The sequence below is a fragment of the Notothenia rossii genome (genome assembly GCF_949606895.1).
Source record: "Notothenia rossii genome assembly, chromosome: 7".
In the NCBI taxonomy this organism is placed as follows: domain Eukaryota; kingdom Metazoa; phylum Chordata; class Actinopteri; order Perciformes; family Nototheniidae; genus Notothenia; species Notothenia rossii.
The window spans coordinates 79833496-79861462 of record NC_136905.1 but is presented as its reverse complement, the minus strand read 5'-3'; the positions used below and the strand labels follow the sequence as shown (position 1 = coordinate 79861462).

The following is a 27967-nucleotide window of genomic DNA, read 5'->3' as shown; positions in this document are numbered from 1 at the left end:
GTGTGTGTGTGTGTGTGTGTGTGTGTGTGTGTGTGTGTGTGTGTGTGTGTGTGTGTGTGTGTGTGTGTGTGTGTGTGTGTGTGTGTGTGTGTGTGTGTGTGTGTGTGTGTGTGTGTGTGTGTGTGTGTGTGTGTGTGTGTGTGTGTGTGTGTGTGTGTGTGTGTGTGTGTGGGTGGGTGTGATGTCCTACATGTTGGCCTCAATGGTCATTAGCAGAACACAGCTGAAATGACATCACCCAAAATGTGTTTTTATTTTATTAATTAGCAGCCATGTGAAGACTAGGTCATAGTAAGCTCCAGGCAAGGCAGTTAAGACAGAGGTGTGTGTGTGTGTGTGTGTGTGTGTGTTTATTTATGTTTGCACACTGGTGTATGCTTCCGCATGCTTAATTTCACATGTATATTTGTAGGAATTAATTGCAGACAGAAGTTTATTTTGATTGTGTGTGTGTGTGTGTGTGTGTGTGTGTGTGTGTGTGTGTGTGTGTGTGTGTGTGTGTGTGTGTGTGTGTGTGTGTGTGTGTGTGTGTGTGTGTGTGTGTGTGTGTGTGTGTGTGTGTGTGTGTGTGTGTGTGTGTGTGTGTGTGTGTGTGTGTGTGTGTGTGTGTGTGTGTGTGTGTGTGTGTGGTCAGGACTGCCTGTTAGCCTTATAAGGCCAAGCTTTTAAAACCAGGAAAAATCTAAGGATAAGAAAAGATGTGAGTCACTCTTTTCCCTCACCTGCTCAGAAGCACAAAAACATCCTCTTCTCTGCCCTTAACACCTTCCTAAGGGGATACACAGCGTGTGTGTGTTAGTGTGTGTGTTTCCATGTGTCCAGTAGTCCTTCAAGTTCCTCTTTTGTTCCTAATGAGGTGGTGAGCTATTCACACACAGCCAACTTTCCTGAGAGATTTGAAGAGCGCAGGAGGAGCAGCTGGTTGTGGATCTGTGGAGGGGCTCTCGTGCCATATCAGTGTAAAGTGCAACGAGTTAGAGAGGAGGACATCATTAATAACGTGAAGCAGAGAGATGTGTACTGGAGAGAGGAGGGAGAGTGAGAAATATCCAAAGGAGACGAGATACACACACACACACAGCTGAAAGGCAGAGAGTGGAAGACATTTTGAAATTTGACAGAGTAAAGCATCATCTTGACATTTTAAAAGGTGGTACAAGTTGGTTTTTGCATTCTGCCTTTGTGAGCTGATTATCAAAAATGGTTAGCTATAATTGTACATGACTACAGGAAGTGTTGCAGCTCTAAATGAATGTCTGCATGATTGCACGTGACCTACTCTAAATTTCAGGAATACTATTTGTCCACTGCCTCTACAGTGATTTCATAAAACTGTCCTCGTATGCGTGGACCTGTCTGCATTCATCTCTGTGTGTGTGTGTGTGTGTGTGTGTGTGTGTGTGTGTGTGTGTGTGTGTGTGTGTGTGTGTGTGTGTGTGTGTGTGTGTGTGTGTGTGTGTGTGTGTGTGTGTGTGTGTGTGTGTGTGTGTGTGTGTGTGTGTGTGTGTGTGTGTGTGTGTGTGTGTGTGTGTGTGTGTGTGTGTGTGTGTGTGTGTGTGTGTGTGTGTGTGTGTGTGTGTGTGTGTGTGTGTGTGTCCAGAGTGCAGTGATTTGCGCTCTCAGCAGCCTGGGTCTCATCCAGACAAATACGTTTGGCAGACATACTGTAATGATAGAGGCCAAACTCTCTGTCAGACACACACAGACGCCCTCACTCCTTTTACATGTTCAGTCTTAAAGTTTTACTCTTGAATCCTCATTCAAAGTATGCCTCCACTGTTTGTACAATCTAAACAAATATATAATGACCTCTCTTACTTGAGGGCTTTTGAACACAGGCAATCCTCTGATCCCTAATACTGTCAGATATCTCTTCTGATTGAACTCCTGTTTGTGTTTTGGCCCGTCTGGTTTGCATAGCAGGCCCCTGCTTGTGTCTGTGACTAACTTGAAGGGGCTTTTTAACAATCCCGCTCTCTGATACTCCAGCTCTCCTCCTCAAGAAAGACTGAGGGCCGAATGCATGTAGCACGGTCACGAGGCCTCCTATTGTGTTTTAAATGACACGTATTTAACTTGGTTTTGCTTCATTAGACGGTAGAAAGGAATGATTGGGAGGGGATGCTTTTAGGATCAACGTTTTGGGATGCTTTGGTTTGGGCGTTAGTCTGTTGGGCCATAGACAAATCATCTTTCTCCAGTTTTCTTTTCCAAGTCTGACTTTCTCTGTAGTGGAATATAATAATAATTGTGAAAGTGTGGCACAGGCCTGACAGAGGATCGTTCGTTCTGTCTGCACCTTTGTTTCTCTGCCTCACAATGACATAAAGAAAGATGGATGGATGCATTTTTTTAAAAAAGTATTATTATTATATAGTTTGTGTTTGGCAGGCACGTAGAAGTCAGAATAAAATATGTGTTTGAGGATTACAGAAAGAAGAAAAGACTTGGGTCAGAGCTGCTGGTAATTCGTTGAAATGTGGGAGAGGGGAATGTGAGAGTGGATGGAGAAATAGATTTTTGTTGAATATAAAAACCACACAATGTAGTACAAAGTCTGAATGCATTTCCTAACAAGTATGTGTGTTTGTTTTTCACATGGTATAGAAATAAAATCCTGTTTTTGTTACCAGTCAATCAATACCCACGGAGCAGCTGTTCTCTCTCTTGGTTAGGTTTAGCATTTATATTGAAACGCTTTTGGTTCTCTCTATATAGTATCTCAGTATAGTAACACTACTTTTGTGTGCGTGTACTGTGTGTTCATTGAGAGGGCTAGTTTAGACGGTTTAGACCTGTACTCTCCTTTGGGGAGAATGTTTGGGGTTCCTATTTGAACCTTCTTCTTCACAAAGCCCTACTTCCCCTTTTGAGGCCCCCTGCCACACACACACACACACACACACACACACACACACACACACACACACACACACACACACACACACACACACACACACACACACACACACACACACACACACACACACACACACACACACACACACACACACACACCATGGCGTGTGCAAATTCTTTTTTCGTGCACATTCGCTGATGAACACGCACACATGCTCTCAGATACTTTTAGTGGCTGGAGTGGAGGTTGTGACAGAAGTGGCCTCCGGTGATTTAGTGCTTCCTGGTGAAGGTCACATTGAAGGAAGGATTTTTTTAACTGGACGAGTTAGGAAGGGGGGGGGGAAGGAGGCTAAGAAAGAGGGAGGAAGTAAGAGGATTGAGAGAGGGGAAAAGGTTGTCACAAATAATGGACTCACGGGGAACCCAATCTGCCTCCTCTCTCTTCTTGTTCTGCCTTTGAATTCATTCAGACCGACAGCAATATAAGAAATAGCAAGAAGCAAAGAATAAAGGGGACATCAATTGAAAAATGGTGTCCTTTTGAAAAGCCTCACACAAAGTCTTCAATATGTTTTTGGCATTGAAATCAAACACATAGATAATCTGTTTGAGTTAATAGGCCATGAAAGGATGAACCCACGTGTTTCAACTCTAAAGACATGTTCAGCTTTGCTCTGTTAACGTTAAACTGAAAGCTGATACCTCCACGCATCCTTGGCTAACTCGTCCGCAAAAATCTGTCCAGAAAAATAAATAAAAACGTCCCCTAGCTGCCGTTAAATCATAGCAAGACTTGAAAACACCCCAAAGAATGTGTGTTGTGTCCACTAGTGAATCATCTTTTACTGTAATATGTGTCAGTAAGGCATGTGCAGGCATTCAGGAGGGTGTGTGTGTGTGTGTGTGTGTGTGTGTGTGTGTGTGTGTGTGTGTGTGTGTGTGTGTGTGTGTGTGTGTGTGTGTGTGTGTGTGTGTGTGTGTGTGTGTGTGTGTGTGTGTGTGTGTGTGTGTGTGTGTGTGTGTGTGTGTGTGTGTGTGTGTGTGTGTGTGTGTGTGTGTGTGTGTGTGTGTGTGTGTGTGTGTGTGTGTGTGTGTGTGTGTGTGTGTTGCTTAGTGTTATAAACACCAGTGGAGTTTGTTTACATGCTCGGTATTGCTTTGGGAAGCTGTCGGTTACCAAGATACTCACGGTTGGTAAGTGTGTGTACAGGAAAGAGTGTGAGTGGACACATTTGTGTGCATGTGTGTGAGCGATTACTATCCTTTAATAGTCTACTGCTAACTGTCCTTCCAGATTTCAAAAGCAACTCGCCAGGAAGTGTAATTTCCTGCTCAATAGACTGGTTCAGCGGCATCCAGCTGTTGTGTTTGTGTGGAGAGCATGGGAGACGGGGAGATGAGCTAACTGCCTGTTTTTTCCATATAACTCCTCAGTAGTTGTTTTTCCAGGTGCCACAGACCCCCTTCCCCACCTTACCAGCCGAGCCCCCACCAATCATTGCCCCCCCCCCCGCTCTCCCCAGTTGCTCTTTTTCACACTTTTAAGTAGGAAACTCCGGCTCCATAATTCCCCCCAGAACCCACGAAAGATCATATGTCCAAATTGTAATAATCTTATAATATTTGTCTTTCTCTTTGTGGTTATTCTGAAAACCTGGCACCTTCTATGTATGCAGTGTTGGAGTTGAATAAAGAGGGTTATAAGCTGTGTTGGCAGGGTTTTCATAAATGCTTAAACAAATCTGTGAAATAACTTAAAGTAATTATATGAGTACAAGATCTTGGCTACTTTAGATTGTTACCTTACAGTTCTTTTCAATTCCCTTTTTAGATACAAATCCACATGGTTTGTAAGTATGACTGACCCTGACAGTTCCTCTCAATACACAGGAGGTTTGTATAGCAGAGAATAAGTCTGTGGTTTTGGCTATTACAGAACCACATTATTCTACTTACTTAATGTATGTAATTGCAGTAAGTATGGGCATGCATGTTTAGGCGGCAGGGGCGGACTGGGACTACAAATCAGCTTGGGAGTCTCGACCGGCCCACTTCGGTACCGCCGGCCCACCTCAGTACCGCAAGTAAATACTGCTAGTAAATTGTCGACGGGGGGGGGTGTGCTAGTGACTTATCCGACCGGCCCACTTCAGTACCGGCCAGTCCGCCACTGGTAGGCGGGCACAGCTCTGAGGAATGTGTTGCCCCTGTGGGGGGGGTCAGGAAAAACAGAGCGAGGGAGAATAAGGAAATAAGAAGTAAATTAAAAATAACTAGAAGTAATTTAAAGAGGGGGGGAGAGTATTAAACAAAACAATAAATAAAGGATGTGAGGGACACAGCACAATGTGTTGACCTAGTGAGGTCTGTGGCAGGTGACTTGTGTTTGTTTATTGCTTTACTGTACAATGCCCTCCAACTAAAAGTTTTAATTTGAATAAAACGTAAGCTACAAATTACTGAAATTGAAAACTGTATTCTACTTCCACAAGAGCCACTTGAGGAGAATTTGCTTTAGGGAATGTAGTTCACAGTGTTGAGGAAGTGTCTTTGTTTACTTTATTGCCTACACAAACATAATGTATACTTTTGTCTGGAGCACAAGCAAATGAAAACAGTGATGGAAAGCAACAGGTGTTTCCTCCTGCCGACACATCTGCCTATCTTTCACTGAGTCGTGATTAGTCAGCGAGGTCAGAGAACAGTCTCTGTGGCTCTGCCGTGACGAGAGAGGGAGTCACATCTTGTTTTCTACTCTGCCGGTTTAACCTTCCACGTTTCCTCCTTTTGATCTGAGTATTTGAAGTGGCAGGAAGTTAGGTGCTGTTTTGATGATCAAGCCCTCATAAGCCCTCTTATCAGCTGTCTTCTGCATGAAGCTGGAGGGAGAGTGTCTTACACATATCCAATTCTATATATAAGCACACGGATACATGCACTCATATGCACTCACATTCACAGTTACCCAGTTCTTGTTAACCGCCTTAATGATTGACTTTCTGTTTCTCTGTTTTCCTTTTCCTACTTTTGCACCCTCTCTCCTCCCTCCCCCTCTATCTCCCTCCCTCTGCTGACTCGCAGGTGGTGTCCTCCTGTCAGAAACACACACTCCCCTCTGACACATGGCTGACAGCAGGAGACGGAAGGGAAAAGAGTAACTTCGGGACAGACAGAGATCCAGAAACACTCGCACAGAGAGAAAGAGGCAATCAGCCATCTGTGGTCAGTCCCCTGCTACTCTGCAGCTGTGTTGGAGTCAGCGAACGGTTCTCAGCGACGTCAGGACTTCAGACGCCAGGGAGTGAGATACAACTCATGCTCAGATGATGAGCCTCGGCTAGGGCAATGTTAAGGCCTCGCTGGCCTTGGATTAGGCCCCTGGGGCTGCTTCTTTGGAGGGGTGGCTGATACCCCAGCTGGATCTTCCGCTGTCGCCATCCTCTACAGCTGTCATTAGTGGCTAATGAGCTGCTGCTAGAGAGGAAACGGAGAAGGTGCCTGTGGAGAGAGGAGGTTCCTTACAGCTGTTATTAAGAGGCCTAGAGCTTTCAGACAAGGAATTCTTCCTTATTTCTTCCTCTGCAAGAAAGTGGAGCCCTTTTTCATTCAAGGATGAAAGGATATATCGTCTGGACGTTTCTGTAAGATGGTAATTATGCAGTTGAAAGCTTGGTTTTTTTTCTAGCTTGACTTTTTTTAAACTCTCAGCTAAGAGAGAGATATAATCCATCCGTTTTTTGGTTACAGTAATATTGTTTTTGTTTTACACTTGACATTATTTGGACCTTCCTATGCCCTGAAGCACCTTGGGCACCATGGCAGCAGCCTATCGTGTGGTAGTGAGCAGTGTGAGCTGCTACAACAGTGTGGTGGTGGACCGGCGCACTCACGCCCACGCCGTGCACTACTGCTCGGGGCCATGTGGGGCGCTGTCCCAGGGCCTGGACTGCTCTGTCGCTCACCACGGCACGTGTTCGGAGCTGCTTGTTGCGCCTGATGCTGCGTACACTGACCCAAATAACTCACTCATACACTCCCATAACATGATCACCCAACAGCTTCCCCACCATGGTAAAATTACTGTCACCATGGATACTAGTTATAACGGTGGTCTAGAGAGGGCGGACAGCAGTGGAAATTTGTCATTAGGGGAGGAGAGCCCCACATGGCGAGGCAAAAAGCCCTCCAGTGGCGGAGGATCCACTGGGAACCTGAGCTCCTCTAGCAGTCTGAAGGACATTACGGAAGAGGCCATCAATCTGGCCAGTGGTAGAGTTAAAGAGTTTTCTTTTGATAAGCTCCGCCTCTCTTCCTCCAGTCACGTCACCTTCCGGAAAGGTCGTAAAGTCCGTCCTGACTCTCTCAGCCGCCGCTCCACCGACCTGGAGATCATCTACGGCCACTTCAGCTCAAACGTCACCACAAACGGGACTGTTAACGGCATGACGAATGGCTCGGGTACGTCCAATGATGAGAACCTGCCTCCATTTGTACCGGGCAAGGTAGCAAGCCTGGAGGAGACGAAGCTAAAGGGCAGCACAGCCACCTTGTCGTCCATCGCCAAAATGAGCGCTGGATCAACAGGCAGCCTATCGAGTTTTGGGTCGTTGGACCAAAGTCTGAACACAATGGCCTCTTTGTACCGCAACACCCTGGGAGAGGAGAACCTGATTGCCCGTCTGCTGGAGAAAACACGAGCAGAGGCGGGCTCTGGAGCAGGCGGCGAGGACATCCGTGCCTGTCTTGATATCCTTCTTAAATGTTCTGAAGACTTAAAGAAATGCACCGACATCATCAAGCAGTGCATCAGACACAAAGGCGGCGATGGGCCGGATGATGGAGAAGCCAGTCCGGACAGTGTGTATCGGGCCGTGATGACCCGACTCAGCTCCTATTTAAAGAGATTACCTCTGGAGCTGGAGGGGATAGGAAATTTGGGAGGCAGTGTGCCGGGTACGCCTGGAGGCGGGCACAGTGACCTCGCTGAGCTGGTCAGCACTCTTCACTCCTTTCAGCAGGGACCGTACTCTCCAATATTTGGCAATGAGCAACCCCCTCGCTATGAGGACGTGGTGCTGTCCCCGCCCATCCCAAAGATCGTTCCTCATTCTACTTCCTCCTCATCCACCTCCATCCATACGAAACCAATCCAAAGTTCCCCGTCCAGAGCCACTCCACTTACCAATGGAATACAACATCCACCCCCTCCTTCTATCACACAACACACGCTCTCTCCACCATCTATCACATGTTCTCCAGCCAGCTACTCACCAACACGCTCTCCCTCTCCTCTTCGTAACTCGCCCACCCCACCGTACACACACACTCCATCAGTTTCCCCCATGGAGGCTCTTTATATCGAGGAGGAAGAAGCAGACGGGGCAAAGACACCAGAACAATTTCCAAATCAGACACACGCTCCAACCAGAGGTGTGAGTGCTATGCAGAACAACAATGGGATGACATTGGGTCAACACATGCAAATGTCCCATCCGCAAACTTTCCATAACTCTCCAAATACTTTATCGGCCAGCACTGGCTACAGCCCCGCTTGGCCTTCCTCTGCCTCAGTCCCAGCAGTCTCACACAGGAATGATGACATTGACAAGCTGCTGATGGACTTGGAGAATCTGTCTCAGAGTATGAGCCACCCCAGAAACACTGAGCCACCACTTCCAGCCAAAACCAGGAAGAGAGAAGTAGCCAAGGCTATCACTTCCGTTGATGCCCTCACTAAGTCTAAAATGGCCCAGTTCGAAGCCCAAAAACCAGCCAGCCACTTAGCGATGAATGGCCCTACCTCCAGGACTGCCCAGAGCCCCAGTCCCCCTCAGGGAGTTAACAGTTTAGCTGTGGTGGGAGAGGAGGAGGATGGGGCACTGCTGCTGAGGATCCTGGAGAGCATTGAGAGTTTTGCCCAGGAGCTGGTGGATTCTGGGGCGGGGAGCACAGGGAGCGCTGAGAGGAAAAGTGGGAAGGAGCGGGAGGTGATGAGGCTCCTACAGGATACAATGGCCACCACTGGCAGGGCTGATACCCCTGTGGAGAGCACAAGCCCAACACCTGCTCCCATTGCTCCATACATGCACACACATGCACCTCCAAAAATACCAGCTATACCGCCAAAACTCTCCCTAGCAAATGCACCTGCAGTTTCACAGACACCTCTAATTGCTGTGTCTGAAGTTGCGTGCAATGCTCCATCCGAACCTGTCCCTAAACCTATACCTGAAGCTGCCCCTAAACCTCTGCCTGCACCCATACCTGAGACTATATCTGAGTCTACAGATACAGTTACACAAGCCTCTACAGGAGCAGCTGATCCAACATCCCTCCCGGTAACGTCTGCATCTGCAAGCTTGCATTCCTCCCCGCATTCAGCTGAACCCTCACCTGTGGCAGCGCCTGAAGCTCCAGCTCCTGTCAGCATCCCCGTTGCCTCAAGAGATGCCGATGTTGCCGTTGTTGACGCTGCTGCTGTGAGAGACACCGGGTCGACCCTCCTCATCCAGCAGACTCCAGAAGTGATCAGAGTAAGTGAAAGACACACCCTAAATGACATCCAGAGAGAACGTTAGACAGTTGCTGTACTGTGCAGTTTACACTGTTAAAGCCGTATCAACAAACCACACAGACAACATTAAGTGTGCAGTTTCAGTCGTTTGATTTTAAAAACCTCTAGGTAATGGTTTTAAAAGGATTCCAGGGATTTAGATCATGTAATTTCAGCGAACTGCACATCTGAGACTTTAATTATTACTCTTTTATTTGGTAGACAACAATTAGTAATAATTAAATCCTGCTTTCTCTCTCTGAAACAGTAGCTTGCTGTTTTGCAGAAGGCTATTTGTAATAAAGTACCACACAAATTGGTGGAGTGGATATCAGCAAAGGAGCTGATGACCTAAATCAAGAGTTATGATCAAAATGCACAGCCACAGGATCTAAATATGTCTTTAAATGTAACTGTTGCCATGGTGCAAGAAGCACACAGAGAGGCAGATCTGAGAGTGACTGCTGGGCATAGAGGAACAGAGAGGGGTTGAGCATCATTAGATGGAGGATAGACAAGTCAAAGGAAAGCTTTGATTACGTCCAACACATTTGACATATAACGCCCAGGCAAGGATTTGATGGTTTTGACACAACGGGGTTGATGCCACGATAATTGATGTGCCGTGATGAACAGTATTCATTAGCTGCGATGAACACGCTGATAGTTTTTCCTATCTGGGATTTAATGAATAGGCCACCGCTCTGAATCATGGAACAGATCAGCTCATTGTGTTAGGAGGAGGGGCTCTTTGTTGACTTTTCCTGGTTTCTAACTTGTGCTTTGAACTGTGAATGTGTTTATGTGAGTGTGTGTGTGTGTGTGTGTGTGTGTGTGTGTGTGTGTGTGTGTGTGTGTGTGTGTGTGTGTGTGTGTGTGTGTGTGTGTGTGTGTGTGTGTGTGTGTGTGTGTGTGTGTGTGTGTGTGTGTGTGTGTGTGTGTGTGTGTGTGTGTGTGTGTGTGTGTGTGTGTGTGTGTGTGTGTGTGTGTGTGTGTGTGTTTACTCTCCTTTCCACCCTGGGGAATATTTCAAGGTAATTTAGGGTTGTGCTAAAGAGTGAGAGAGGGTAGGGCAATTGGTGTGTGTGTGTGTGTGTGTGTGTGTGTGTGTGTGTGTGTGTGTGTGTGTGTGTGTGTGTGTGTGTGTGTGTGTGTGTGTGTGTGTGTGTGTGTGTGTGTGTGTGTGTGTGTGTGTGTGTGTGTGTGTGTGTGTGTGTGTGTGTGTGTGTGTGTGTGTGTGTGTGTGTGTGTGTGTGTGTGTGTGTGTGTGTGTGTGTGTGTGTGTGTGTGTGTGTGTGTGTGTGTCTCTCTCTGAGATGTGGGTGTTAAACAACACATTGTGGATTTAGCTAATTACCTGTGACGGACAAAAACACATTAGCCCAGACACGGCATGTAATCATTACTGCCTCGTTCTGATTTTTCTCCTTTGCTAATTTACTTATTTTTTTGGCTCTCCCTCCTTGTCCACACCAGTTTCCCGCCGCTGTTAGTGTGTTTATTTCCTGAGCGGTGTAACCTTATGCCCTGCCTACATGTAGGGCACCTATTTATGAGGTTACCATGGTAGCTGCCACAGCCAGAAAGGAACAGCTAGCAACCGAAAAATATCACACAATTTAATTCCTCATCGTCCTTTGTCTGCCTATCCATCTCTCCCTCCTCTCTGTTTTCTGCTACTCTGCCACCACATTTCTTGGAAGCCTTTCTGGCATCCTTCTGTCTACTTTTTCCTCTCTTTTCCTGCACCAGCGCCCTTTTTGTTTTTCCTCCTGGGTGTCCTTCTTTCACCTGTGTTGGGGCTACATTAACCAAAACTCCTTCTCCCTCCCTGTGATTGGATGTTGTGTTATTTTGAGAGCGTTGAATAACAGTTGTTGCTGTGTGCAGGGCAGAGCAACCCAATAAGAGGTCCTGATTGGAGCTCAGCAGTGGAGGGGAGGAGGGCGGGGCAGGTGGGATAGCGTGGGGGGGGGGGGCATCTGTTGGCACACTGAGTGTTAATGGTATCGTTACCCCTTCGTCCCCCTCTACCCCTGGCAGTCATAGGTGTGAGGAAGACCTAAATCTGTCCACCCCTCTGTACTATGGCATCCCGCTAACAGACTCACTGTCGCCACAGTGTAAATGGACCTGCATATGTGTGTGTATGTGTGTGTCAAAGAGATGGTGTACATGTTTGTTTTTGTCCAAAGTATGCATCCAGGTTTTATTACATGTCCAGGGGTTCAAAAATGTGTGTGCATTTACATATGTGTTCATGCATGTGAATGTGCGTACAGGTGTTTTCATGAATCCCATTTGAATGCATGTGTGCTTGACCAAGCATGTGTCTGTTTGTTGGCCTGAGGGTAAGTTGACCCAGTGCTACTGTGGGTCACAGCTGAGTTTCGGAATAGCTCTCTGACACCCAATACCAACGCTGGCTCTCTGGGAATTATGCTAATATCCCCCAGCGCCAACCCCGCCTCCAACCTCCAGCCTCAGTTTCCCATCAAACTGTCAGTCAAACTAGAAACAAGACGAGGCCACCTCACACACACAAGTGAGAAAATGCCCTTGGACCCTCATGCACAACTACTTACACACTCCACCTTGGAGATTTGTAGCTGTGTTTCCCTTGGCATTGCCGTGGGTTTCATGGGAAGCTCTGCTAAGCCCCCTGGGATGACACTGGCCTGAGTCAGCATCCTCATCTGTGTGCGTGCGTTTGTGCACAAGTGTGTTTATTGTTGATTCTGCTGCTGACAGACTAATACAGCGCTTTCTGCACCTGTCAGAGCAGACCCATTAATATCCATGGAGACAAGGAAGCGAGCTGATATAAATCAGAGGCAAGGCCGCAACAGTCAAAGTCAGAGCGGGGGGGATGTGGCAGCAGTGATGCTGGGACTCGAGTTGGCTAAATCCTTTAGTGCTACTTGAGGTCAGTGTGGCTTTGCAGTGGCAGTTTGTCTGTTTTCTCTTCCCTGTCTCTGTTTTTGGCAAATACGGGAAGAGACATTTAAGATCACGTTTCCCTGCACTTAAATCTGACCTGTATGTTTTTGTTTCAGTGTGGCTGTCCAGTGCCAATGGTGACATGATTTACACACGATCACACACATACACATACTCTCCTGGCTGTATCCAGAGCTGACATTCTGATGGCTTAATTAACCCACTGCTGATTTCAGTGTATTTGCTGTGGATGTGTTGCTAGGTAATAAAATATCTGCTCGATTACAGCTGTATTTAGGGTGTGCTGGATACTCCCCCCAAGAAATTGCTAAAATAGTTGTGTTACTTCACCTCATGCGTTGTCCATACTTGAGTCTTGGGTGAAAATATTTGTTCAAACTGTAACTGCTAAGATGTCCTTTAGCGGATACATTTTCATTTATAGCATCAATGTGTCAAAAACGTTGTGTGAGTTTTTCAGCCATATCAAAACTTTCATTTGCGAAATCACACACCTCTAAAGCTAGAAGAATATTGCAGCCAACCCAGACTCCAGGTCTCCAAGTCTGGACCTGTGCTGTGTCATCTGCCTAGTCAGTAAAAGTTGTATAATTCACTTAATGATAGTAGAATTAGTTTGTCTAGAAACCTGTTGTTCATATTCATACAGTTTCTTATTTTCTCCTCTGTAAATAGCAGTGGGGCTGTATTGGTCATGAGACACTGCCTTCATTAAAGTGTCCAGGAGATAAATGCCACTAAAGGGCAAGTTGGCATAACACAGCTGGTTGTTAAGGAAGAGATATTTTAAGCCAATTTAGGAAAGGAACTCGTTAACCTTTAGACAGGAACTTGCTACTTTTTGTCACAAGGAGCGTCGAAAGGAGCATAGAATGAGTGGTAGAGAAACCCGTGGACATAGTTAGGAAATAACAGGAAGACAGGAAAGACGAATGAATGAGACTGTCTGTGTGAGACAGCGGGACAGGGACTCGTTTTTTTTATCTAAGAAGTTCGCTCAGAGAAAATAGGAATTCAAAGGTACTCATAGAAGAAGAGGAACAAGCAAAGAAAAAGAACGGAGATGAGAAAAAGGACTCATGGTGCTGCTGGGGAGGGGGATGGTGTTAGCCAGTGTGTGTGTGTGTGGGGGGGGGGGGGGGGCTGGAGCGTACAGTTGTTGACTTTGGGTAGACTGAGTATGACATCATTCCTCGGCTGATTCCACAGGAAATAAGGTCACAGTGGGAGTCTCGGCCAAGCGGGGAAGGACGCCCGTTTCAAGCTAGGTGCACAAGCACACAGATGAATGCATTCATTTACACACACACACACACACACACACACACACACACACACACACACACACACACACACACACACACACACACACACACACACACACACACACACACACACACACACACACACACACACACACACACACACACACACACACACACACACACACACACACACACACACACACACACACACACACACACACAGAACTTTTAAGAAAGTGATATCATCATTCACCACTCCCACTGCCTGCTGGGATAGCATCCAGCAGCAGCTAGTGCACTCTTGATGCTTGCAAGTCACTTTTTCATCTGAAATGATTTACGCTTCGTGGGAGGCTTTGCTGCGTAAGTGTTTGGGCCTCCCTCTCTGTCACCATGGAAACCACCACAACATGTTTATAAGTAGTTGATGGGACTCCCCTTACTCTGAATATCAGTTGTGCAATCGGACTGGCTGATTGGGGGGGCTCCCCCGCAGAACCCCGGCACCAGGGGAGATCAAATGGAGACTGGATGAGTTTTATTTCAGAACTCTGACTGTGTTGATGTGGGTGTGGCGGATTGTGTGAACTTTTACTGTGTTTGAGACAGCGTGTGTACGTGTTGCAAAATGTTCCAGGACATTATGACTCATTAGAAGCTTGGGTGTCAACCGCTCCCCCCACCCGTCTCCTTAGCCTCCCTTTTTAAATGCACCCTTTAAACTCACCCTTCACCCAGCTCCACCCAAACTGGGCCAAGGTTTTTCCTAAAATCTTATCACCAGCTAATCAAGAAGAGAGACAAGGAAGAGCATTCCACTTAATCTGCCTGTGTCTTATATTAAAGGGGCCCTATTATGCAAATGTTCAGGTCCATATTTGTATTTTTTTGTCTCTACTCTGACACGTTTACATGCTTTAATTTTCAATAAGGGCTTTATTTTCCTCGAATGTCCCGCCCCTTAGCCAATCACGTACAATATGTCCGAGTCCTAGCCAATAGAAGCATTAGTGTTACATGGTGATGTCACGACATTAGGGAAGTAAACAAAGGAGTCCAATGGAGGCGTTTAAGGCAGGAGGGGAGTGTGTGGGAGAGAACATCCTTCTGGGGGGGAACTTTGGGATTTCATGAATACACAACAATCTATTGATCACACTACAGGAAAGGGATAAACCCCCAAAAGCACAATAAGGCCCCTTTTATAAGTAGTAATTGCACCTCTTGTAGAATGTAACTTAGTTGCTTTTATAAAAATTATAATTGGAGCAATGGTTTACCACTTTGAAGATCTTTGAGTGAGCGGTCTGATTAAATGAAAACCATATGTTTATCAATCAGCCAAGGGTTCAAGAATATTGCCAGAAGAGACGAGTGATTTGAGAGGATGAGTGAACAGAAAGCAGCATCTTCTGTCAGGTCCCAGCTCACCTGGTAGGCCTGTAAGTGTTGGACATATTTGAGATGTGAAACGCAGAAAGCTGCTACCCTCTAGCGACCCTCAGCCTTCACTGTTCCAGAGAACACAGTGTCGGCTTGCAGGCCAACCTCAACTCTGATTTTTGATATGGAAAGGATCTAGCTCCATCTACAGGATGCTCTGTGAACTAACACTAGTGTGTCAAGATCTGAATCTGAATCACTTCCCCAGGAAGGTTTTAACATGTGAGGTTTTCTTCAGTTTTAGGACGTATTGTGTTGAAACAGTACCCCCATTTTTTTTACATTATGACTGTGAGACTGTTGGGAGGAAAGGGTGGTGCAAGAAACATTACTATTGTGTGTCAGAGAGAATAGATTCTAAAGGCTATTGGCTTTGTTGAATTCCTGAATTATTTAGTTTACTTGGATAATATTGCCCAAGGTGCATGGCAACATTATGTTACGGTGGTTTGTTTGGGGCAAACACACTTATCCAACACACATTTTAGTATTCAAGTGCGGATTTAAAGAGAGTGAGAGTGGCAGTCATACAAAATGCTGTTACTGTTAATGTCCTGCAGGTCACCCTTGAAAAAGAGATCTTTTGATCTCAAGGGGCTTTCACCTGGTTAAATAAAGGCTACAACAGCACTGATTTATCATTTGTTTTACATATAAAGTGAAATTATATGATTACTTCTAAATTTAAATCTATTAAAGGTGGGGTAGGTAATTTTCTCGAGTGTGCTAGAATTTGAAAATACACAACCGGAAAAAATCTGCCACTTCCTTACAGAGCCCAGTGTTTCCCATACATTGATTTATTTGTGGCGGGCCGCCACAATTAAATCTCGTCTGCCACAAATGGATCTCATAAAAAAAAATATATATATTATTATTTTATTTTTTTATTTTTTTATTTTTTTATTTTTTTTTGGTAGTCTAATGGATAGTGAGGTGGGCTGACGATTGGAAGGTTGCGAGTTCAAATCCTGCCTGGAACACCACTACTAGTGTGCCCTTGAGTAAGGCACTTAGCCCTCGGTTACTCCAGGGAGAATGTCCCTGTAATTGGTCATTGTAAGTAGCTGCGAAGGTGTCTGCGAAATGCCTGAATTGTAAATTGTAAATGATATTTTTGGGAGAATAAACCCCACGGATCCTCGACTCTGGTGTGTTTCACTCATTAACAACGCAACACAGAGCAACAAGATCGTTGTCTACAGTAGCCATGAACTCTCATGTATTATCTTATTTGAGCGGGGGGGTGGATGCATGGACCACCCAAATAGGTTAAGGGGCCTTTGGCTTTTCTTGTCGGGGGGGGGGGGGGGGTTGCGGTGCGGTGCCCCCACAAATAGAATCAAATTCTGTGGGAAACACTGAGAGCCCCTCTTCCAACACACACGAACGCGCACATGACCAATGAGGGCACGAGATAAGTTTGTGCACAGATGGAAGGCTGACAGGCAGGTAGGCCATCCAGTTACTTTAGCCGGGCCGGCTCAGATGATTGGTCGTGCTTTTTACAGCTCCACGGCTTCCACAGATGAAATGTTTTAATGGATTTTTTGTCAAAGCACTTCAGATATTCATTGCTATCGGGATGTTAAGAGCATTCCATGGAATATAACAAAAAGTGTATCTCGAGCCGGTTTCTCAAACTTACCTACCCCACCTTTAAATTGTTGAAAAAACAGTAAAAAATAAAAATTCAGCAGCTAATAATAAAATCAATTTTCATCAGATGGAATACCATTTGCTGAGATTTGCTGTAAATTATTCAGATCTGCAGCAAAAAGTGCAATGGCTACTTGTACATGCTGACACATTTCTCCCTACGAACATTTCTGTCATCATTTATTCTTCTATCTGAAAAAAAAAGAAATAGGAGTTGATCTGCTCTGCCATTGGCTGTGATTGAGTAAGTCAGAAGAGTTGGTTTTCAAATAAAACCATGTGATGTAAGTCCAGAGATTGTATTACTTTGAGATTTGCTCTCTTGATGCATGAAACATATCGGGGAGGAACACACACAATAAAAAGGAAGGAAGAAGAAAAAGCAGGTTTGTCGTCTGTGTTCTTAACTGTCCAAAGATGTAAAGTTATTGTGTTGGATATACTTGTAATTAAACGCTCACAATCGTTTGAAGTCTCTTACTGCATTCTGGTGACAGCTCAGAGGCTGTCACCAGATGAGGCTCATCTCTATTGCTGATGTAGGATTACTGTAGCTCACTAACTTCAAATCTTAAGATAGCATGGGAAGGTAATGCAAAACCTACCCTGGTAGCTATGTGTATAAATATGAAAAGCCATGCTGACCAAGGAAGGCCTGGAGTTTGTTGTTATTAAAGATGACTTGTTGACAGGCTGTTTTTTACAAGAGGGGGAGGGGTGCGATTCTCCCGTCAGATTTTCCAGATGATATAGTATTTTAAATAGGCAGTCTAGTATGGATTTCTATGAATATTGTTATAACATGAGACTTGTTAAGGAAGTTGTATTGGCTTAAACTTCATGTTTCATTCATGTCTTTAATGAGTTGCAGTACTCGGAGAATGCATGTGGGTTAGAGCCTTGCAGGATGATATTTTCAGCCGATATCAGGTTGTCTCAGATATATTTTTGTTGGCCTGTATGTTGCCAAATATGCAAAAGGAAACGGCAAAGCTATTAACAACTGAATACAAGTTTGGTAGTATTTAAAGCTCACATAAAATATTTGAACCTTACAAAAACCTAAGTGTCAAAATTACAAATCATAGTTTTTTACTATGTTTTACTCTGGAGCAGAAATTTAGTAATTTATTAAGTAAAAATAGTCTGTCAAATAACTCCCGACAAACCCATTCTTTATACATAGCTGTTTTATATGGAAATACCGACATAACGTATTATTAAATAGATTTAGATGTGCAGATGTTGTTATTCTCAAACAGGCTGCTGGATTTCCTCTCGTAGGTCATGATACAAGATGATAATCGCCAAAATTAACAAGTCACCTGACAGTATCTTGGTTTGTTTGCAAAAAGCCAGTGGGAACAGGAACCAGACCAGAACTAAAATGTAACAACATATACTTTTTTTCCCAAATTACAGGTGTGAAAGCACTTTAGAGTATCCCCAGATATTTTGTGACATTTTTAGTATTTTCAATACTGGACTTTTGGCTGCTGTGCTACTTGAGCTTGTGACATTTTTATTACAGGAGAGCCTCTGCCTCCGCTCAGACAGATACAGACAGCTTCAGCAGCTGTTTCTCTCACGGTTCCCATGTTATCCTCCTCTCATTCGGATGTGAGGTAGACCGTGACAGGGACTGATTCACTTCATCTATCTCGGAGGCACCCGGTTCATTCTCCGCAGTTTTTTAGAGAGGAGGTTCCCAAGGCAACTGTGTGTGTGTGTGTGTGTGTGTGTGTGTGTGTGTGTGTATCCTTCTTGAGAGGAAGTGAGACTGGGAAATAAAGAACGGAGCTGCGATGTGAACTGCGTTTCCTGCTGTTGGCACGGTAACCCTGGGAGCATTCCACCCGCCACTCAATCCAGGGAAGGGGTTATCGCCATGGAGATGGCATTTGGCAGGCTTTTTCTAAAGTGTGTGTGTGTATAATCACAGAAATAAGGAGGGAGATCTGCCTCAGTGATATCAGGTTCAAGTTTAAACTTGATTTGCCCCCGGTGGGCAGTTTGTATCACTGCTAGTGATACAAATATTTCCTTTTTCTAACTGCCGGCTGTGTTAAAAACGTCTCCATTTAGTTGATTTCTCCACAGTTTCAAAACCACTGTTTTGTATGGAGGATTTTTTTTTTTGCATTTTGCACAAACATTTTCAAAGTCATTATAAAGCACCTTTAAGTTAGACCCTCCAGAAAAACGCGGGCAAAAATCCTTTATTATGCGGGCTAAATTCCTTGATTATGCGATTAAACATGCAGGGTTTTTATGTGATTTTATGCGGTGAAATTGCGGGAAGTTGCGAAATATGCGGAAAGTTGCGAAATATGCTAAATATGCGGGGAAAAAGAATAAAATATTTTTTAAATATTGGGCTGTCTTATTTATTCTCTCTCACACACAACCTGCCACTAACGTTAAACCCCTTTACTATTCAATTAAACACATTCAATGTTTATTTATTGTAAAAGCAATTGGGCTTTTTTAATCTCGCCCCCCCCACACACACACACACGCACACACACACACACACACACTTCTCCGCCTCATTCCGTTTTCATTTACTCGTTCGTTATCTGACCAGCTTCAATCTTGTAGGCTACTCACTTCGTTTCTTGTAGCCCTGGAAAGGGTTTTGGAGGTTGATGCCTCGCTGAACGTGAGTTGTTTGGCTTTCTTGTCCGCAGCAGCAGAAAGCATTTTCGAATGTTTGAATGAATCAAAGTGGGTCGTCCCCGTCGATTTTCTCTTATGCTCCAACACACAGTTGCACGGGGTGCAGAAGAGTTTCCCCCCACTTTTTGCCCGGTCTTTAGTAGAAATGTTCGTCGGTAAATGAGATGGATTCGATTTTTTCATCTTGGTGTTTTCTCTATCGTGTGAGCTCCACACGTTGACTCTATACAGTGTTGTTTACATTCTGTGATGCGCGAGCTGATGACGTCACGTCAAGACGAGTCAACTTTTTTTCCCCTCAACTTTGTGTGGAAAAATGCGGGGATTATGCGGCTTTTTGATAAATATGCGGCCTTTTAAAATGCGCGCCATTTTGCTGATTATGCGGTAAATTCTGCGATCGCAGAATCGCGTTTGTCTGGAGGGTCTATTAAGTATATCTAATAACTTTACGTTAGTGAGAGTTTGTAAGTTGGATAATTTGTGTGTGTGTAGTCACGTGCGCAGATAAGTGTGAAGTCTGCCTGGTACCTGAAGCAGAAATAAGCATGAAATCGGATGCTATATTTACACAGATACATTTACAGCAGACAGCCACTTTCACTGAGCTGGTGTGTGTGTGTGTGTGTGTGTGTGTGTGTGTGTGTGTGTGTGTGTGTGTGTGTGTGTGTGTGTGTGTGTGTGTGTGTGTGTGTGTGTGTGTGTGTGTGTGTGTGTGTGTGTGTGTGTGTGTGTGTGTGTGTGTGTGTGTGTGTGTGTGTGTGTGTGTGTGTGTGTGTGTGTGTGTGTGTGTGTGTGTGTGTGTGTGTGTGTGTGTGTGTGTGTGTGTGTGTGTGTGTGTGTGTGTGTGTGTGTGTGTGTGTTGTTATGTTCTCACTTTTCAACTTGTCTCAAAAGAATGGAGAAAGTGGATCCAGTTCAGTGAAAACTTGCACACCCACACATAAATGATCAATGCTTATGTCCTTCTAAAAACCCTATTAGGGCCATGTGTCCACTTCAGTGGGTTTTTAACAGTTGCCGTTTGACAACCGATCCTTTGCTCCGGTCCTTCCGCTCCGACCATCACGCATGTATTTGATCAATGGCGTGAAGGCTGCTGACTCACCTGTTCCTGTAGCACAGGGGTTGGATTAGTTCTGTGTGACGTAACACTCAACACACACTCGTACACACCCTAACACCCCCTTCAACATCCATCAGTCCTTTCTGCCCTCTCTTTCACATTCCCCTTACCATCTCTGCCTCGCTCTACTCTTGCTAACCCAGCATCTTAAAGCAATACATGCATTTTGATATACAGTGCTCAATTTGCTACTTGAAATATAGGAACTATGATTATCAAAATCATTCACCATCAACATGCTGCCTCATAATAATATAATAATAATAATAATAATAATACTTCATTTATAAAGCACACTTTAAAAACAACGTTATCTCAAGGTGCTTCACAATGCTATAAGGAGAGAATAATAAAACAAATAAAATAAAAAGTTATCTAATGAGCATATTGAATAAAATATGCTAATATAAAAAAAGGTTAAGAGGATAAAGAATAAAAAATGCTTCAGTACCTCTTCATAATATAAGTACAACAAATATATATCTTATTAAACATAATTGAACTTACTTTTGAGGCATTGCTCTTTCTGAATGGACCTTTCATTGAAAAATACAGACTTTTAACAGTATCAAATAATAGCAGTTTAGATGTAATTCTTATTTAGCCTTGGTGCTTGTATTGATCTTAAAGCTTAACGGGTCCAAACACTTAACTTTTTGTATATTTAAGTGTATTTCTAAACTTTGGATTTGAACCAAAAAGTGTCTATAAAACTACAATTTAGGCATTTAGCAGACACTTTATTCCAAAGCGACTTACAATGACCAATTACAGGGACATTCTCCCTGGAGTAACTGAGGGCTAAGTGCCTTACTCAAGGGCACACTAGAAGTGGTGTTCCAGGCGGGATTTGAACTCGCAACCTTCCGATCATCAGCCCACCTCACTATCCATTAGACCATTTTTTTTTTTCATGAGATCCATTTGTGGCGGATGATATTTATTTGTGGCGGCCTCCATGCATGGGAAACACTTGTTGTGTCACTAGAGATTCTGATCAACTCAAGTCAAATGTTCGCTCTTCTTTTAGCTTTGCTTTGGCCTCCTCCAACTCCTAAGGGAAATAACTAGCTCTTAAACGTCTTAACGCCTCACTCATTTCACCAGCTAGTCACTAACTATGTCTGTCTTTTGGTAATGCTATTGGTAGCTCATCTGGGTGGACACTGGTCTCACCCACACATCACTTCTGACCTTATGTGTCCCTCCCGTTTGGAACAGTTAGTCCCAAGAGTTGCATCCATGTGACCTGAGCAGACTGCAGCCACTGCCCAACAAACTTTAGTGAAACGTTTGTATTCATGCCACCCGCACAGTCCTGGGTTAAGTAATTAATGTGTTAGGTTATTTAGTTGTTGTGACAGTGACATGTTTTTAAAAAGATGCGTGAAGTTTAACACTTAAGATGAAATCAGAGGCTGGTTTTAGGACCAAGCAGATCCTTTTTCCTGAGGGACAGAGTTACACCGACTGTCAGTCAGAGAGGAAAAGAGCACACAGCTGCCCTATGGCATCTGTCCTGGCTCCCTTTACACACACACACACACACACACACACACACCCACACCCACACACACACACACACACACACACACACACACACACACACACACACACACACACACACACACACACACGTATCTCTTTATACAGAGATGTATGGTACCACAAGTGCATCGCTACAATTGAGAGGAAGTGGTGGGAACTCTCAGTGATCAGACCGAGCAGCAGAGATAGGGAGAGTGAGAGAGAGAATTGGAGAGAGGGGTGAGAGGTTCAACATGACCTGAAAGCCGAGTGAAAAAGTGAGATGGCAGTCCATAGATTGTGTGTGTGTGTGTGTGTGTGTGTGTGTGTGTGTGTGTGTGTGTGTGTGTGTGTGTGTGTGTGTGTGTGTGTGTGTGTGTGTGTGTGTGTGTGTGTGTGTGTGTGTGTGTGTGTGTGTGTGTGTGTGTGTGTGTGTGTGTGTGTGTGTGTGTGTGTGTGTGTGTGTGTGTGTGTGTGATCGGTATGTGACCTTGGCTTCAGTACAGAGTCCAGTTGTTCCAACGAATTCAGTAGGGCGTACAGGGAGCTGAGAGGAGTTACCCTAAAAACCCAAGGTGACTCACTTATTTATCTGGAAGTCAGACGCACACATGGATAAATCCTAAGTATCTAGCATGAGAATAGCTGTTGCTCATTTGTTATCAACACAACCTGTTGACAATGATACAGAGACGTTAACAGCTTACAAAGGGATGAAATATGGGTCACAAGGGCAGCAGGAACAAGGAGTCCCGTGGATTAAACAACATCCAAATATAATACGGAAACAGGAATAGAAGCATAGTAACGGAAAGAAAATCACAAGAAAATATTCAGGATGTAGACAAATGCAGTGTACCGATATTTAAGTGTTCCTGTTGTGGGAAATGCACATCATTTAGGTTTTTAGAACGTTTTTTTACCCTGTCAACTTCATGACCCCAGATTGTTTGAAAGTCTGTTTCTGAAAAAGTATATATAATGTAAAGTAGAAATGTATATTTCAGCTTAAATATATCCTTCTGTTACTTTTATATATAGAGACCATCATGCTGAGAAAGTGACCTCTTCCTTGTCGTTTACAGTTAGCATTAAGCATTGATGGTACAGTCCATGGTACAGTATGTGTAAGCAGTGATATGGCACACATTTGGTGTATTGTCTTAGTCTTAGAGGGACCCGTCTTAGAGGTTTCAAATGCGTTACGTCTGTGCTGAGGCGCTGTCAGGCTTCAGGTTGGTGTTTCTTGGCACTGAAGAGGTTTGATCTGGCAGCAGAGCTGGGTGAAAGGGCAGCCTCTGCAACCTACTTTTATTTACTATTATCTAGTATCATATATGCTATTTCCAAAGGGTGTAAAGGTTGGCTTTATGTGTAATTTGATCACAACTGCTAGATTTAAATTTAGCAACTACGTACCAAAAGCATTAGGAAAGGAATCTAAAATTAAAGTATTTTCCCAGGTGTCATTAATGGATTACTTAAATTAGGTCATCATCCTACTTCTGACATTTTAAAGACCAACAATTAAATAATTAATCAAGAAGATAACTGTCAAATCACAAAAAAATAAAAAAAATAAAAAAAAACTTATTACATGTTTGGATGAGCATGTTTTACCAATTGTCTGACACTTTATCAACTCATAGCTTATTTAAATATGAGTAACAGCCATTATTATATTGATCAGCTCTCATAGAGATTATAATGTTTTAGCAAAAGGGAATGCGGCTCTAAGTTTCTAAGCAAGCCCTTGCTTAGGCATTACTGTACGTCAACAGATATTTCAACAGGTGCTTGCCCGCTGATACACCACTCCTTCCTAAATTACCTCTGTGAAAATAATTCAGCTCACTTGTCCATCCCACTCGCGCGGAAAAAGCTTTCCCGTCGGCAGTGAAATTATTGCGATCCCTCACTTTGAGTTGTCACTTCCCACTGGCTAACTTTAGTAAAGGCAGCATCTGAGGAGGGCTCAGATCCTGCAAAACGCTACACACAGATATGCAACATGGCTGCCCCCTCCTGCCCCCCCCCCCCCATGGTGCTCAGGACAGCCGGTGCACTCTGTGTGTGTGTGTGTTGCCAGACCCCGGCATGGCTCATGTTTCTCAGTGCAGTCTGTCAGAGCCCAGCTTGGAGCGGCAGGCACCAGTGAGGCTACACCAAATACATCCATCCTGAGCTGACAGGGGGGGACATCACAGGCTTTCTACCCCAGAGAGAAGCTGCTGTTTGGGGCTGAGGTTTGGTCATAAAACAGCCCAGTACCATGGTCCTGCCTCCCGGCCTTCACAGCAGCACGGGAGTCTTAAGGAACATTTCTTTGCACAGACACGCTGCTGGATTACTGCGTTACAGGACACAGCTTTGGGAGCCTGTACATGCGAGTAGAGGAGAAACATTTTGTGAGTGATTGTCAAAGAGCGTGAAATCACACACATGCTGTCCTGAGGCGTTTGTCCGTTTTTCTTTTTTGGTTAGCGGATATCTGAGCTGTTAAGTGGAACTTATTTTCCAAAAGGTCCCCTCGGTTTCCACTCAACGGTTGTTTAAGTTGCTGGACAAGCTGGTCCGTTTGTAGTCGGCGTGTCAGTAGCCGCCCTGGTGGCCCTGCCTGGTGGGGGGTTACGCGTCTCGTCCCCCACCATGATGATCAAGGAGGCGTCGTTACGTGGAGACCCTGATCTGAGAGGGGAGCTAGCCTTTCTGGCCAAGGGGTGTGACTTTGTCCTCCCCTCTCGCTTCAAGAAGAGACTAAAGTCCTTCCAGCAGCAACAGGTCAGTCGGTGCATCGAGCAGGATGGACAGGTGCAGCGCTGGACGTGCACCCATAATGCAAACTCATGAGAAATATGAAGTCGCACAACAATATCCTCAAATCCTTCTACTAATCTTTTAATTGATATCTCTCTGTTCTTCTTTGTGTCTCTCTTTCACATACACTTGTTTGTATATTATACACTCAAAAGCTTACAGTCGATTCTTCTTTTTGCTTTCATACAAACAGAATGACATGCCAGGGATGACAGACTATTCTGAGGCAGATACCAGCAGGATATTAATAGGGCAGATGGTGCAGGAATAGAGTGATAGAATGAACTCTTTGCAGACGGGTGGGGGGGGGGGGGACCGATACAGCTGTCCTAAACACACACACACACACACACACACACACACACACACACGCACACGCACACACACACACACACACACACACACACACACACACACACACACACACACACACACACACACACACACACAGTATGGCGGCCATCAGGAAGTCACACACCAGGCATCAGGGAGCTCCTGCTCCATCTCACTGAATAGTTCTGATTGAAACAGTGCTATTAAATACTGCTTTCAGGTCTTTCCACTTGTTATCATCTGTGAACCGCATCAATAGTCTTGAATTGGATATCTCTTTATCATTGCAAATATGATACATTTGTCTTGTTTTTAGATTTGTTTTAAATATCTTGGTGTTCAAATTATTCTTCTGAAGACAGTCACCATATGTTGTTTCATGAAGTGAGACTTGTGTTATGTTTCAAATCAAGATGGCTGGCAGTAACCCACAAAAGCAATTTTCTCAAATTTGATATTTTGGAGCGATTTACACATAGTTCTTCCCAATCTGAGACAAAATAAACAATGTCCAATACAGCTGTCATCTACTCCTTTTTGTAATTCATTTGGTGTTTAAGCTAAAATGGCAGAGTTCAAGTGTTTATTTAACCTTTTTAGTCACTTAAGATTTAACAGAGTAGAATATATTAAGTTAAACCCAACATAGTTTTCACTGCAACAGTCTCGTGCCATCTGGAGATTTTATGACATCAATTTAAAAAGTGCTGACTATAAAAGAAGTCTCTTGTTGTTTGTACTTTATTTATGACTCACTGGGATTTTCCACCACATCCCTTGATCCTCGTAAAGTTACGTTGTACACTGTATATAGTTGTACATTAAAAGGAATTTTGATTTCTAAAAATGTTTGGATCAAGTCAAAATCAGGCAGCGATTTGACTCTAGAGTCGATATTTTAAATGAAATGTGCGAAGTATAGCTCAGAAACAACAAGTTCCATCAATCACTCACCTACAGGTGTTTCAGTCATTAGCATGCTGTCTATGGAAGATGTTGCATTAGTTTCTAGCTTTCCTTTAAGATTTGGTTCACAAACTATATTACTATTTAAAAATATTCAAATCAACTCTGTTCTTGTTACAGATGACAGATTAAAAAGAGATGCAGATCTGAGTTGTAGAGTTCCCACTCCAGCTATCACTCCTGACCCTGCTATTCATTTAGAAAGATAGATAGATGGATAGATAGATAGATTGATAGATAGATTGATATATGGATAGATAGATTGATTGATTGATAGATAGATAGATAGATAGATTGATAGATAGATAGATGGATAGATGGATAGATGGATGGATTGATAGATAGATAGATATATAGATAGATAGATAGATACTTTATTGAACCAAATTTGGGAAATGTTTGCGTTGCAGCAGCATAAAAAAACACAAGGCAATGTACACAAGAGAAATTAAGACACAAGAAATAAACTGTCCAAAATATTTCAGAAATAGAAATAAAATAGCATTACAACATTTAAAAGTTAAGGAATATAACATTTAAAAAATATATATACATGTGGAAATACAAATTTCCAGTGAGAAATATAATGCAGGATATTATTGGGCAAGAATGGATTATTCAATATTAAACAGAATACGAAATATGTAATGAACAGTGGAAAACTGTGAAAAACAGTAGAAAACAGTAGAAAACAGTAGAAAACAGTGAAAACAGTAAAAACAGTAGAAAACAGTGAAAACAGTAGAAAACAGTGAAAACAGTGGAAAACAGTGAAAACAGTGGAAAACAGTGGAAAACAGTGAAAACAGTGAATACAGTGAAAACAGTAAAAACAGTAGAAAACAGTGAAAAACAGTGAAAAACAGTAGAAAACAGTGAAAACAGTAAAAACAGTAGAAAACTGTGAAAACAGTAAAAACAGTAGAAAACTGTGAAAACAGTAGAAAACAGTGGAAAACAGTAGAAAACAGTGGAAAACAGTGAAAACAGTAAAAACAGTAGAAAACTGTGAAAACAGTAGAAAACAGTGGAAAACAGTGGAAAACAGTGGAAAACAGTGAAAACAGTAGAAAACAGTGGAAAACAGTGAAAACAGTAGAAAACAGTGAAAACAGTGGAAACAGTAGAAAACAGTGGAAAACAGTGAAAACAGTAGAAAACAGTGAAAACAGTGGAATACAGAGAAAACAGTGGAAAACAGTGAAAACAGTGGAAAACAGTGAAAACAGTAGAAAACAGTGGAAAACAGTGAAAACAGTAGAAAACAGTGGAAAACAGTGAAAACAGTAGAAAACAGTGAAAACAGTGGAATACAGAGAAAACAGTGGAAAACAGTGAAAACAGTAGAAAACAGAGAAAACTGTGGAAAACAGTGAAAACAGTAGAAAACAGAGAAAACTGTGGAAAACAGTGAAAACAGTGAAAACAGTGGAAAAAAGTAGAAAACAGTGAAAACAGTAGAAAACAGTAGAAAACAGTGGAAAACAGTGAAAACAGTAGAAAACAGTAGAAAACAGTAGAAAACAGTGAAAAACAGTGGAAACAGTGAAAACAGTAGAAAACAGTAGAAAACAGTAGAAAACTGTAGAAAAACAGTAGAAAACAGTAGAAAACAGTGAAAACAGTAGAAAACAGTAGAAAACAGTGGAAACAGTAGAAAACAGTGAAAACAGTGGAAAAAAGTAGAAAACAGTGAAAACAGTAGAAAAACAGTGGAAAACAGTAGAAAACAGTGAAAACAGTAGAAAACAGTAGAAAACTGTAGAAAAACAGTGG

The 27967-nt window shown here is 43.5% G+C and overlaps 1 protein-coding gene across 2 annotated transcripts in view; it reads left to right on the top strand.

Annotated features, from left to right (window-relative positions):
• The window catches only part of ppp2r3a (protein phosphatase 2, regulatory subunit B'', alpha), a 71334-nt gene that overhangs the window by 27865 nt on the left and 15502 nt on the right, over nt 1-27967 (top strand). Inside the window, exon 2 of one of the 2 annotated variants that reach the window (XM_079640382.1) lies at nt 5944-9395. In XM_079640382.1, coding sequence (XP_079496508.1) covers nt 6678-9395 — 2718 coding nt within the window. In that variant the 5' untranslated portion in view covers nt 5944-6677. Of the gene's footprint in view, nt 1-5943; nt 9396-24174; nt 24857-27967 lie in introns of those variants that run through there. The other variant, XM_079640383.1, reaches the window with a different exon arrangement.